The sequence below is a fragment of the Lissotriton vulgaris genome, unplaced genomic scaffold (assembly GCF_964263255.1).
Source record: "Lissotriton vulgaris unplaced genomic scaffold, aLisVul1.2 SCAFFOLD_1089, whole genome shotgun sequence".
Lineage (NCBI taxonomy): Eukaryota > Metazoa > Chordata > Amphibia > Caudata > Salamandridae > Lissotriton > Lissotriton vulgaris.
The window spans coordinates 27,848-40,706 of record NW_028255123.1 but is presented as its reverse complement, the minus strand read 5'-3'; the positions used below and the strand labels follow the sequence as shown (position 1 = coordinate 40,706).

The following is a 12,859-nucleotide window of genomic DNA, read 5'->3' as shown; positions in this document are numbered from 1 at the left end:
TACTACTGAGCTGCTAATCCCTAAGCTTGAAAAGCCAGGTTTTTCGTTGACTTTATGAACTCCAGCTCTGAGTTCAGCAAGTGTAGGTGAAGAGGCAAGTCATTCCACAGTTAGGTGGTTCCCACCACAAATGATCACCTCCTAGCCTGGCTTTGGAAAAGCAAGAGACAGTGAGGTAATGTCTGTGGTAGGATCTCAAAGACCTCTCCTACTGGTAAGAGAGGAGTCATTTCCTTAGGTAGCTAGGACCCTTGCCTTGATAGTCCCCAAATGCACTGGTAAGGGCCTTGAATTCAATTCTCTTGGAGACTGGGAGCCAATGGAGTTATTTGAGATGTGGAGAGATATGATGTTGGAGTAGAACTTTACGGACCAACCTCGCAGCAGTGTGTTGCACTATTTGCAGCATTCTGATCAGACACCTGGGCAAGCCCAGGTAAAGGCTGTTGGCATAGTCGAGGTGAGAGGTCATCAGGGCATGCACAACGGTTCTACGGCTTTCATTCAGGACAAAGTCAAGAAGTTTTCTGATTGTTCTCATCTTTCGAAAACGGGCCACCGAGGCTTGACGGACTTGGGTCGATAGGGTCAGGTCTTTGTCCCATCTGACACCAAGGTTCCTAACCGAATCCTTAGGCACTGGTGAAGAGCTGAGTTCAATAGGCCATCAGAGGTCTGCGGGAGGGGGGGTAAGCTTGGTTGAAAAATAGAACCTCCGTTTTATCGGCGTTGAGCTTTAAGAAGTTACTGTTCATCCAGGTAGCAATGTTTTTGAGATAGTCTCTAAGGGCCCGATTCACAGAACTAACTTAAGACAAAATCCTAAACTTACTACTTTTGGTATTCACAGAAGTTAAGATTTTGTCTTAAGTTTGTCTTAAGTTTGTCTTAAGACAGACTTAAGACAAAATCCTAACTTCTGTGAATACCAAAAGTAGTAAGTTTAGGATTTTGTCTTAAGTTAGTTCTGTGAATCGGGCCCTAAATGAATCCAAAGCGGATATCAATAGATCTCTAAAAGAAAACAACAGCTGGGTGTCATCTACGTAGGATATCACCTTCACCCCATTCTTAGCAACGGGGGCAGCCTGTGGCATCAAATAGATATTGAAAAGTAGTGGAATCAAGGCTGAGCCCAGAGGAACTCCACATCTGAGTTGTTTTGCGGAGGAGGTGTAGGGGTGGAGAAAGACTAGTTGGTCTCAGCCATGGAGGTAGGAGGCAATCCATTCTAATGTTGTGCCCTGGATGCCTATCTGCCCAAGTCTGTCAAGCATGATTGAGTGTGACACAGTATCGAATGCTGCCGACAGGTCGAGAAGTACCAGCATGACCGAAGAGCCTCCATCAACAGACAATCGGATGGAATCTGCTACTTCAATCAAAGGCGATTCCATGCTGTACCCAAGTGCGGAAACCGGATTGAGAATCATGTGGCAACTTATTGGCTTCCAAAAAGTTGGCCAGGTGCTGATGGGCCAGTTTCTCCAATATCTTCGCCGGAGCCGAAACTAGGGTGATTGGCCTAAAATTACTGGCTACTTCGGGGTCGGCATTGGGCTTCTTCAGGATAGGTAATAAAAAAAGCATGTTTCCATGCGGAGGAGAACATCCCTAAACTGAGTGAGGAATTCCAAATGGAACTGAGGACAGGGTTGAGCCAGTTGACTAGTAAACTATACTGCTGTGATAGCCAGGGCTCCCCTGGCAACCCAGATTTGCATTTTCGTAGATTGGTACCTCACTACCACCTCCCTAAACCTTCCTGGAACTGGAAAAAATATCTGACGAAAAGAATACTGCCAGACTATGGAAAGAAAGAACCCACAATGATTCCTGATTCCGACTAGGACACAGGGACTGGAACCACTCTACAAGGGTTAAGTGGTGAGCCTCCAGTTACTACTACAGTGACTGAAAAGGCAGAAGGGGTCCCTGATTCCCAGCAGGCACAGCTGATCACGGTAAACTGGAAACTGAGAGAGACCTGTCTAGAGCAAGGCCTGCACCTTGAAGCCCACTCTGAGGACCTGGGGCTGTAGAAGTGGCTAGAAGGATATTTCCAGCAGAAAGAAGAATCTGGGAAATGTTTTTCTACCACCATGCATGATTTCCAGGTTTGACCTGCTTGGAGCATTTTGTTCTGAAGATAAATACTTCAGTGGAACCTTGCAGCGTCGCCATTTTGGATTGTGGAGATGTGGTCAGCTTACAGTTTTACCCCCATTGGAGAAGTTGAAGAAACAAAAAAGTACCTACATTTACAGGTAAAAAACATTCATTAGGGTGAGCTGTAGCCTAGCACACTGTTTATTATTTGCTCAGTTCCTGATAGCTCCTAACATATTAGGCTTCTAGCCTTCTTTTGATAATGAGGTAAGAGTCAAACATATCTTGATGATTTTTTCATGAGTATCGTTTATGTTACTAATGGCTTCTGTGCATCAGGACTTACTTTGGCACTATTTAAACTTATGGATCTACAATGTAATCATAGAATCATACAGCAAGACACACTCAAAAAGTGTTACATAGAGCACAATGCAGCACGCGTGATAGACAGCCATCAAGCTTAAAATTCCTGGATCGCAGACACATGACTTTTAAACAGTATTTTCCCATTTTAGCTATAGTCCTTAGGGGTTCCTGTGAGATCCAGCAATGCTTCCAGGTTCATTTAAATAATCTCTGCAATTCTTCCTCCCAGGTTTCAGCAAAGCATTATGGAAGGAGACAAGGACAAGACCACCTCCACTATGGATTTTGCATGATTCAATCCATATTGTGGAGATGAGATAGGTTTGCCTCTGTTAATGTACTTTACTCAGAACCATACAGCATACTTTACCTTGCAAGGAAGTACTAGTTTCTGCACTGCTAATTAAAAAAGATACAGTGGGAGCAGAGCAAATACTGAGCCCAGAGGCAAGAGAGCAATTTCAGTGAAATAGAAAATAATCCTATGGGGCTTTTCCCATTCATCAGGGTTCAAATTCTGAAAGTTTACCCTCTCCAAAGTGAAAGGTATTGCAAATCCTTATATGCCCAGACACTTGATATACACTCACATGTAAACCAACATTTCAAATGCGTACACACACACACACGCAACACACATCTATAGACATACTAACACACAAAATCCCCACACTCTACAAAAACACCCACACCAAGGCTCACCCTACCTGCGTCGAGCTGAAACCACCAGTTGGGTTCTGTTGCTTTGCCACCCACTGCACAATCTTTGCGGACTTAGTGAGATCCTCCTGAGAAATGGGATGCTTGGCGAGGCGAGCCAACAGCACGTAGGATGTCATCTCCACCTCAGCAGAAGGCGCCCGTGGACGGAAGCGGAAATAGGGAAACGGCTCCTCTTCTTTGGTCTCTTGAGTGCGGTGCCAGTGGACAGCTCCATCTTAAGGAGTTAAAAGAGAGATGTCCATCAGAAGGTGTCTGCACATTGGGGAGGTGCTTCAGAGGGGAGAAGGGTGAGATCTACAGCATGATGCCTACAAACATAGCTTTTGGTCTCTGAGCTATTTCATTCAGTACAAGCATGTAGTGGCTACATAGTTGTACATCCTTGACACGCTTTGAAGGGAACCCCAATCAGAATGTCAAGTATTGAAGGTGCATAAGTCTGGACTTCCCCTTTATAAACCAAAGGGGACTCCTCCATAGACAGATAGAAGACAACAAAAAACAAGAAATTAAGGGGCCGATTAGGATGGCGGACGGACTCTGTCCATCCGCCATCCTGTTGTGGCAAGGGACCGTCCGCCATAAGGGCGGAGGTCCCGTGCGCCAAATTAGGATGCACCTGCCATAGTGGCGGGTGCATCCCGCATTTTTAACATTGCAGCGGGTGGTGCTAAAAATGCATGTTGTGCGTTTCAAAGCGCAACATGACAGGCACCCCACCCCCCCTTCACCCTGGGGGCCCGCAACGGGCCTCAAAAGCAAAGACCATATGCCTTTCCGTGGCAGCATTGCCTAGAGCCCATCCTAATATGGCTGGCGGTGTCTGATAGACACCGCCACTATATTAGACCTTTTCCGCCATGGTCGCAAGGCGACCATGGCGGAAAAACCGGCGGACGGTCTTCCTGTCCGCCGCGGACCCCCAAGCCATCCTAATGTGGCGGGGGGTCATTCAGTGAGGATGGCGAACGTATTGCCCCCGCCGGGCCGGTGGTGGCTACCGCCAGCCCGGCGGGGGCAATCCGTTCACCATCCTAATCAGCCCCTAAATGTTTTTTCTTCAATCATATCTACAATATGGCTACATTTTGTACATTAACACTATGTGCTGTGTCAACTGTTCATGAATAGGTAAATCTTTTGTTTTATTCTCTACCATTCGAACTCAGTTTCCAAAATTAGACTTACTTATATAGACAAGAGAAAAGAAAAGTAATTGAAAAGAGTAACTTGCATATGAGTAATGCCTGCTCGATAAGCGTTCATAAATGAAACAGGTTAGTCAACACAAAGAACAGGAACAGAAAAACATGACCCAAGAAATACCAAGGTAAACGAAGTGGAAGATGGAAAAAGAGAGAAATGGATGTTGTCCATAGATCAGGCAGTAAGAATTGGAATAAGAGCAAGAGAGAAAGAAAGAATCAAGATGGGAGAAGAATCAGAGGTAACTCCAGCTTATGAAAACAATTATAATAAAAAGAAAGAGTAAAAGGAACAAAATCAATAGTTAGAACACTGACAGGAGATTGGCAAGATAGTTAGGAATCAGAGGAGACATCGCAATAAAGCCATGAAACAGAGCAAGAACCACAACAAAGAAACACTTGTTTTGGAAGATTTTTAGGTAATCATTATAAGCGGGTGCTTGATTCCAGGTGATATGGTGATAGTGTGGCACAGTGTTGAAGAGAATTATGAGTTACCCTCTTGTAGAATCATATGGAAACTAGCCTGGTTTCTGCATGTTTTTCCACATTCTTGGACATTTGTAGGACACATATCCCACTGCTTTTTACATGGAGTATGTGGCTAGAGTTAGTTCAATTACCATTTCAGCAGAAAAGTGGATTTTTTGACTGCAATGTGAATAGCAACCAAATTAGAACGAAGGCCTCAGTCAGTAGGCAGGCAGGAGAACCGATAAAAGGATGCATGGAAAGAAGGTGTGAGCCATAAAAATGCCAAAACCCCCAAAATATGAGTTTATAAGGGATTAGATTTAGTTCATGCGAGGATAATATTCTGAAAGACTCTACCGTCTTACCCTTCTCAATGGCTTCCTTATCCAGGGACTCCAGCAGCTCTGTGCGTTTGTCGTCCTTGCCAGCCAGGCCAAAAGCGTACGCCATGAGCGACTTGGTGTAGACATCATTTGATTCCTTGTAGGCCGTTTCAAGGCAGAACAAGGCGTTGCGGACAACGGGGTGCTGCAGAGTGGTATTAAAATGTAAGCGTCAGATTTAGCCACAGCCACAAGGTTTGAATACATGGACTTTGCCTCAGATTACCAAGGTCTTAATGCACTTAAATGAAGGGAAATTAACAAAGGAAAGGTGAGGCTGAGGATGTTCCTAGGTTGCTAGAACAGAGGTGGAGAAAGAAAAGGAGAAGCACAAGAAGCTGATGTCTTCAAGGGTCTCTCAACAGTCTTCTCTTTGAGACTTTTTGGAAAGATGCTCACAGGCTTACACAAATAGAAAACAACACATATGCTGAGGGCCATACCCACAGTTTAAAGAAACTGAGGCTTTTTTAAGGGTACCAGGAGACATCTTTCAACATGGAGATCAGAGGCTCACTGTCCACTCCAATACCACAGAGGATTATAATATATCTGGTGATCAGAAAACATTCTTTCCACATGGTTGGAACAACATGTCTCTTTCTAATGTTTTAGTTTAACTCCATAGGAATTTCTTGGAAATTAGGATGGATCCTGGAGACCCACCAGTGTTTTCATTATGATTTTAGTATTCCGTCCATATCCCCAAGGCTTGTACGAGTCCTAAAGACCTCACCAACACTAGCATTGCTAAAAAGTCTCAATGTAATCTCTTCTATGTAACCGTGCAATAATTTAGGAAATGTATCTTTATCTTTTGCATACATAATCACATTTGGGAAGTGGATATTTCGAAAACACAAATTTGAATAATGTGATTCAAACAAGCTCTATACATACTGATGAAGGGAGCGGGTACTCCAGCAGGGCGATAGTGACGTAGGCTGAAAGCGTGGTTTCATCATTCACACCACCCTGTGTGTAAGAGAACGCAAAGTAAGATTAAGCTAAAAACAGGAAGCAAAATATGGTTAAATCATATTTAGCCTTCTGTATCTTATCAGTGATGCAGACAGACAAGCAGAAACATTTCCTAAAAAAGGAACAAATTGACAATTGATTGTGATGGAAATTGGGAATACATCCTACATATTCGGATCACTAGGTGAAAATATTGTTTCTTCATTAATTGCAGAATGTGATAAGGGGTGAACTCCCAGCTTGCTTGCTTTTTTTAAATAATTTTTTTTAAATACTTAAATGTAATCTAAATTATTTCAGCATTGAAAGGTAGCTAGCACAAAAATTTGGATTTGTTTAGGACATTTTTTACTATTTTATCCAGGTTTCTTTTTTAATGAAAATAAAGCCAAGGCAACATGGCAGGCCACCATATCAATTTTCTTTTAGGTCTGGCCGTACCGCATAGCTGCCTTCCCACCTACCATTACTAAATCTTTGCAATGTACATAAAGTGATGTGAATGATCGTATTGGAGGATATTTCTCTCACTTCATTCTTCTGGCAGTGTAGTGTATCACCTCATATGGAGTACATTCATTGTGATGCAGCAGTGACTTTTTACATCTCAAAGCTAAATTGAATGATATTACATTCAATTCTTTATAACTTCCATGCATCGTATGCAGTAAGCAATCCGTTTCACTTTCACTACAGCTGGCTTTTTTAAAATGCTTTTTAAATACCTGCTTGAGCGTGCCATATGCACTAACAAAAAGCAGTGGAGGTACCAATACTTCTGGTTTTAATATGCAAACACAGGCATGCACCAAGGCTGTTTACATGTGTTTGCATAATCTATCGAGCCAATAATTGTTTCTAAAGTTGTTTAGTTATGATTTATCATGAAATATCATTTTATTTTCCATGAATCTCACTGAATAGACTGTATTGGAGTAAGTTAGGCAGCCATTGAATGTGTATATCACTCTGTGTATATTACTCCTAAAGTAAAACATATGTATACATTTCAGTACAGCAGAGAAAGCCCTGCCTGGAAGTGCAATTAAAAGACTATCAGGCACATGCATCAAAGCTACTTGCAATCGCAAATGGTGTGAATTGTGAAAATCGTCCGTTTGTGATCACAAAATTAGCATTTGCGATGCATGAAACAACTTGCCACTCACACTTTAAAAAATCGCAATTATTTGTAAGTTTTCAAATTGCAATTGCATTTAAGGAATCACAATTTGAGATTCCTTAAATGCAATGCATTCTCACTTGAGAATAGCGATTTCGCTACTAGGGGGCGCAAATTACCATGACGTTGAACTTCATAGTAATTAGCGAAAACTTTGAAAAATGCACTTTTGGAAATTTTTAAAACTTTCATGTTGCGCACACACATGCCCTTAGGGCATGTGTGTGCGCAACATATGTGCACAGATCAATTTCAGGGGTGCAACAGGGTGTCCTTTTGACACCCTTGCACCCTGAATTTGCATGCACAATTTACAAGGACCTATTGGTACTCACAAATAGTTCATGCAATTTCCCATTCATTCCTATGGGCCTGTAGGCCCCTAGGAATGAATGGAAAGCCATTCGTTATTTGCGACTCGCAATTTGCAAGTCGCAAATAAGGAATGTGTAGGAATCACTATTTTTATAGAGATTCCTACATGCATAGTCTTTTGCGAGTCCTTAATTGCGGTTCCTTAAGTATCGCAATTAAGGACTCGCAAAATCCTGCCTTGATGCATGTGCCGGTGTCTGCTGACTTCACAGTTTGAAGTAACGGAGTTGCTTCTGCAAATGATGCTGTTAAATGCGAGAGATATTTGTTATATCTTTACCTTATAATTGGCTTGTAAAAGATGGTGGCATAACCTATGGTAACAGAATTCAAATATCTATAGGCTTAACAACATCACCAGTGTTAACTGATACTGTTTAAACTTTAAGGCATAGTATTGACATGTAGAGGGGTGTTGTTGCCAATGGGCTTCTGACTGAGTGCTAAGCACGGTGTGCATTGTCTGGAAGAGCCCCCTTGCAGTGTTCTTAGTTTGGGCATCCTAGGATGCCTTTGATAAGACCTGGCTTTAGAAATGGAGAATGGATTTGGTTGTGAAAAAAAAGAAATGGAGAATGGACACAAAGCAAGTTACTGACCACATACTATGTGCCAGAGATACTGGGGGGTTTTCATCACAGATCAGGGAGGTGTTTCATCTGATGCAATGATTAGTTGTATGCAGAGTCCCTGCTTCCCCTGGCTTCATTCTCCAGCTCAAACTCACTCTGACAAGTGATCTTTTCGTTGTCTGGGGAAGTATAGCTACCTGCACTCTTTTCCGCGAACATTGCAGTTCTCTATTAATTTTTTACTGCTGCTGTCTGTATTAACCAAAGAGAACTGTCTCCTCTTCCCCATGCAGACAGAGAAGCTGCAATTCATTTAAGGTTCAAACCATCCATTATCTCTCTGAAAAATGTCTAACTGAAAGTAAAAGAAATTCATTTTGAAGTGCCCTCATTCCTAGTTCTTTTAAATAATACAATTTAAGATCAGTTTATCATTCACCACTGCAGCATTACTTTTCAGAATGTAATGCTGCTTTTCCATTTTGAAGTGAGTTGAAACTCATCTGTTCCAAGGAAGTGCAGCCACTCAGCATGATCTGACATAGATTCCATATAGGTACATGACACCATAAAGCAATTTTCCAACAAACAAATCAGTGGGTTGCAGGGTGGAGGGGTGAGATGATCAAGGTTCAGGGTGGTCTATTCTCAAGAAAAACAGGGGTGCATTAGGTCAGGCTCTCTGTCTAGAGTGGCCCAGTGAACACAAAATGATGGGTGTGAATGCTATCCCGAGCGATTGCCCATGCTTAAACTATTTGCAAGCATTCAGCCCATCACTTTCTTTGGTGTTTGATTGCCAATAGTATTCTTAAAAACATGAGACTGGCATAGCTTTCTAAGTCTATTACTGAAAATATTTGTGAATTTCAAAAAGTAGTACATTTGCACCTATTCGAGGAGTACTTCTATGGATGTAAATTTACAACCTTTTTGGTAAGCGGTCAATATATATATTTAAGTTCCGAATCCAAAAAAAGGAACAAGTTAAAACCTCTTAGTGCAATTAGAACCACATGAAAAACCAACCCAGAGATAGCAACCCCAGAGCCAACTATCAAGCCAAAAAAGCACTTATTTGGGGGATGGCACACGCCAAAAACCTCCCCTGAAGTTAAACTTCTGGTTATTGGGGTAAGTAGGAGTAGCACAAAGACATATTTCTTCCGTTTATATGGACACTCCAACTAAGTTTGTTTTGACCGCAATCAGATATAGGAGCTCTGTCTGAGAAAGTAATAAGGAGTAGTCAGACCATGTCTTAGTTCAAACTTACATATGCCTGAAATCAATATTTTTATCCACTAATAGATCAGTGGCATGGCCCTTTCTGTGGATTAGCTGATTGATCTACCCATGTAAATTGAGGATTGATTTATCATTGGAAAACAGTTCCTGGCCTGTAAAAACCTCCGTTTTTTGCCTTTTTACATAAGGCGTAAAGGTGACACTGTTACCTTGACTCCTTCTGTAGCACTGGGCTGTGAGGGGATTCTTTACCTCACCATAATTCACTTTCCATTACTTCAAACATGACATCACAGGTGACATAACAAAGATGATCATTGAAAACATTTTGCTGTTCAAACACACAGGCTACAAGCATTATAGCACCAAGGCCTAAGACACTTAAGAGTTAAGAAAAAACAAAACATGCACAGTAATTCATATAGCATTATAAAAACATGGGAAACAGCATTTACTACGCTGGTAATACCACGCGGGTAGATAACAAAGCGGACGTTACATCGTCCGCATTGTTACCACGCATGACATTACATCACAATAACTTGCGCTAGATGGCGCACAACACCAGGGAATGTGTTGGATTTTAAATCCAACACCTTCCCTGCTGTTGCGCCAACTGGAGTATGAATAGTAATTTACACTATTCCTAAGTCCAGCGCACCATCTAATAAAAGTCGTTGAAACGACTTGCTATGTAATGCTATGCGTGGTAACAATGCGGACGATGTAACAACCGTTATCCTCTCGTCATCCCGCGCTTCCGAAATACCACGGAAGCGCAGAATGACAAGAGAGGAAGCGAGGACTGCACGACTTCATATGAAAGTTTCATTTTTCACCTCTCGACCCGAAGGCTCATGGGGCACTGACTCCTTATGTTTCTAGCTTATACTCAGTAATACTGACAGAGCTTTTGCAAACCTTATACTCGTACCACATAAGTATTGTATTTTAAACCACTTGTACATATTTTTCCTTCACATATTGATAGCAACATAAGTGAGTGACAGAGGGATCATACTCCGTCCTGACGAAGAAGCTTTCATAGCTTCGAAACATGTTGATACCCCAAGGAGAATCAGCACATTATTAGCATGATTCCTCCGACCCACCTTTTTAATAGTACCAGCCTATGACCAAATAAAGTTGTTTTGAATCCATAAGGCCAGGTATTTTTTAACATCACTTTTTCATTCACCCCTGACCCTACTTCACTCACAACAAATACACCTCAGATAGCACTTTCAAAAACCTAAGTGCTCCAGCATAGTCGCCGGTCGCAGCACGCCCCGTCCCACAGCGGGGTGGGAAGACCCCGATGATGAAGCATGACACCAAGGGCCCTTTTGGTGTGTGAGGGGTATTTTAACAAATTCTGTGTATGCCTTACACCTCTAGACATACAAAACACCGCTTAGAGGTGGATCTTTTTGTTTTCTAAACTCTTTGCATAGAGGAGGATGCATCCGCCTTAGTACTCTTATGAGCAGTACCTCTTCACTCACTAACCATTGATTCTTTTTTGTAACCTCAGTGAACCTTGCATGTCACTGATGATGTCATCAGTGATGTCTTCAATTATATCATTTGTGAGATAAATATACATACATCAGATGAATGGAGGATTGTGGCAAATCACCAGAGGTTCACACTTTCAAAATGCCATTCAGTGCAATACTAGCTCTCACAGTACACAGCAACGCAGATTGAAGGAGAAATTACGCCAAGAGAGAAGGTCTTCCCTGCACAGCATTATTACGGCATAGTTTAGTTAGTGGTGACCGCTCCCAGCCAGTGCAGAGATCCAGTGTGGCAGAACAATCGACAGACCACTGGCAAGCCGGTCTGTGCGCAGTTGAGTTAATACGATGGGCATGGTGCCAGTTATGTCATTTTAGGCAGCATTTTAAGCACAGCTTGAAGGACACCAACAAAACAGGTCATCTAGTGGCACCAAGCTAAAGCAGAGATACGCTTCTCCACTTAAGCAACCTGTCTTCGCCCATTTCCAAATTTCTACTAACTTTCCTCCAGTCAAATGAAATGTTGGCACCTGCTCCAAACCAATGCTCACAATCAGTTTCTTCTTCTCAAGCTCACACTACAAAGTACAAGCCCAGTCTTTCTTCATTGAAAATGGCCCTATTTAACATATATTCTCTCCTGGGGCACACAGTGGAAGTTTACAATATTCAAAAAAAATTGACCCTTTATCTTTAGAGCAAAACAGAGGCCTGGCTTAAACCCAGGTGAGAGGAACCAATTGTCACCTGAATTTATGTAATTTAGAGCCAAAAGTCAAGGTACTAAACGTGGTGGCAGGGTCGCTATTTTGATAACAAAAGGTCGCATGTTTATGCTAGTTCCGCTCCACCTCCATCGAAGTCTGGGGCACTCTCTGTAAATCTCTCACCTGCCTCGCAACAAATCTCCTTACTTACCTTCTCCAAAGAGCATGGAGTCCGGCTAGTGTCCTACTCAATGGTTTCAATGAAATGATTATTGGTTTATGTACAGTTTGGTGATTTAATATTCATGTAGACGATTTAAATGACACCTATTTTAAGAAACTGCTAGATACAATTTACACATGCTCCTTAACTTTGTTAGTTCAGCAGCTCATTACAGATTATATTGAGTTATCAGTTGCACCTCGCTTAGTAATTAAGTAGAAATTCTACTGCCAGGCTGGTCGGATCACTTGTACATAAAGGTCATAAACGTAACAACTTGTGCCGCGAAGCCAAGATGTACATTTGGAATACATCCTCTCCCAGTAGTGTTGGTTGCCAGCTAATGTGTGATCTGTATCCTCTTGGTAGCATCTCAGACCCATGTGCTAAGTGTGCATCGGACCATTTTTGCAATTGTGGAACACCTAACCCCAGGTAAGCCAAAACAATTCTAAATCATCTCTCTGGTTCAATGATAAATTAAAGGATTTAAAGAAAAAAACTGAGAGCGCTGAACGTATATGGAGACCTTATGGGCATCTCTGAAGACTCTGTGCAAAAATTCTCTTTACAAATATAAAGTGGCCATTAAAGAAACAAATAGTTTTTATTTTCGTCACCTATTGGTAATGCTAATGACAAGCAAATATTTTGTTTTTAAATAATGAATTAGCTTTCTGCTTTGGACAGTTCCCTAAATGGGTTCTTGTGCTCTCAAGCCTTTTGTGATCAACTTTTGTGCGCCTTACTGTACGACTATCCTCTACACCCCGTACCGCCA

General features: G+C 42.0%; 1 protein-coding gene across 1 annotated transcript in view; it reads right to left on the bottom strand.

Moving 5' to 3' along the window:
- The window catches only part of LOC147659228 (alpha-2-macroglobulin-like), a 55,410-nt gene that overhangs the window by 22,304 nt on the left and 20,247 nt on the right, over positions 1-12,859 (bottom strand). Inside the window, exons 11-13 of the mRNA XM_086951871.1 lie at positions 6,167-6,241; positions 5,249-5,411; positions 3,186-3,415 (exon numbers count right to left, since the gene is read on the bottom strand). Of these exons, the coding sequence (XP_086807997.1) occupies positions 3,186-3,415; positions 5,249-5,411; positions 6,167-6,241 (468 nt within the window). The remainder of the gene's footprint in view (positions 1-3,185; positions 3,416-5,248; positions 5,412-6,166; positions 6,242-12,859) is intronic.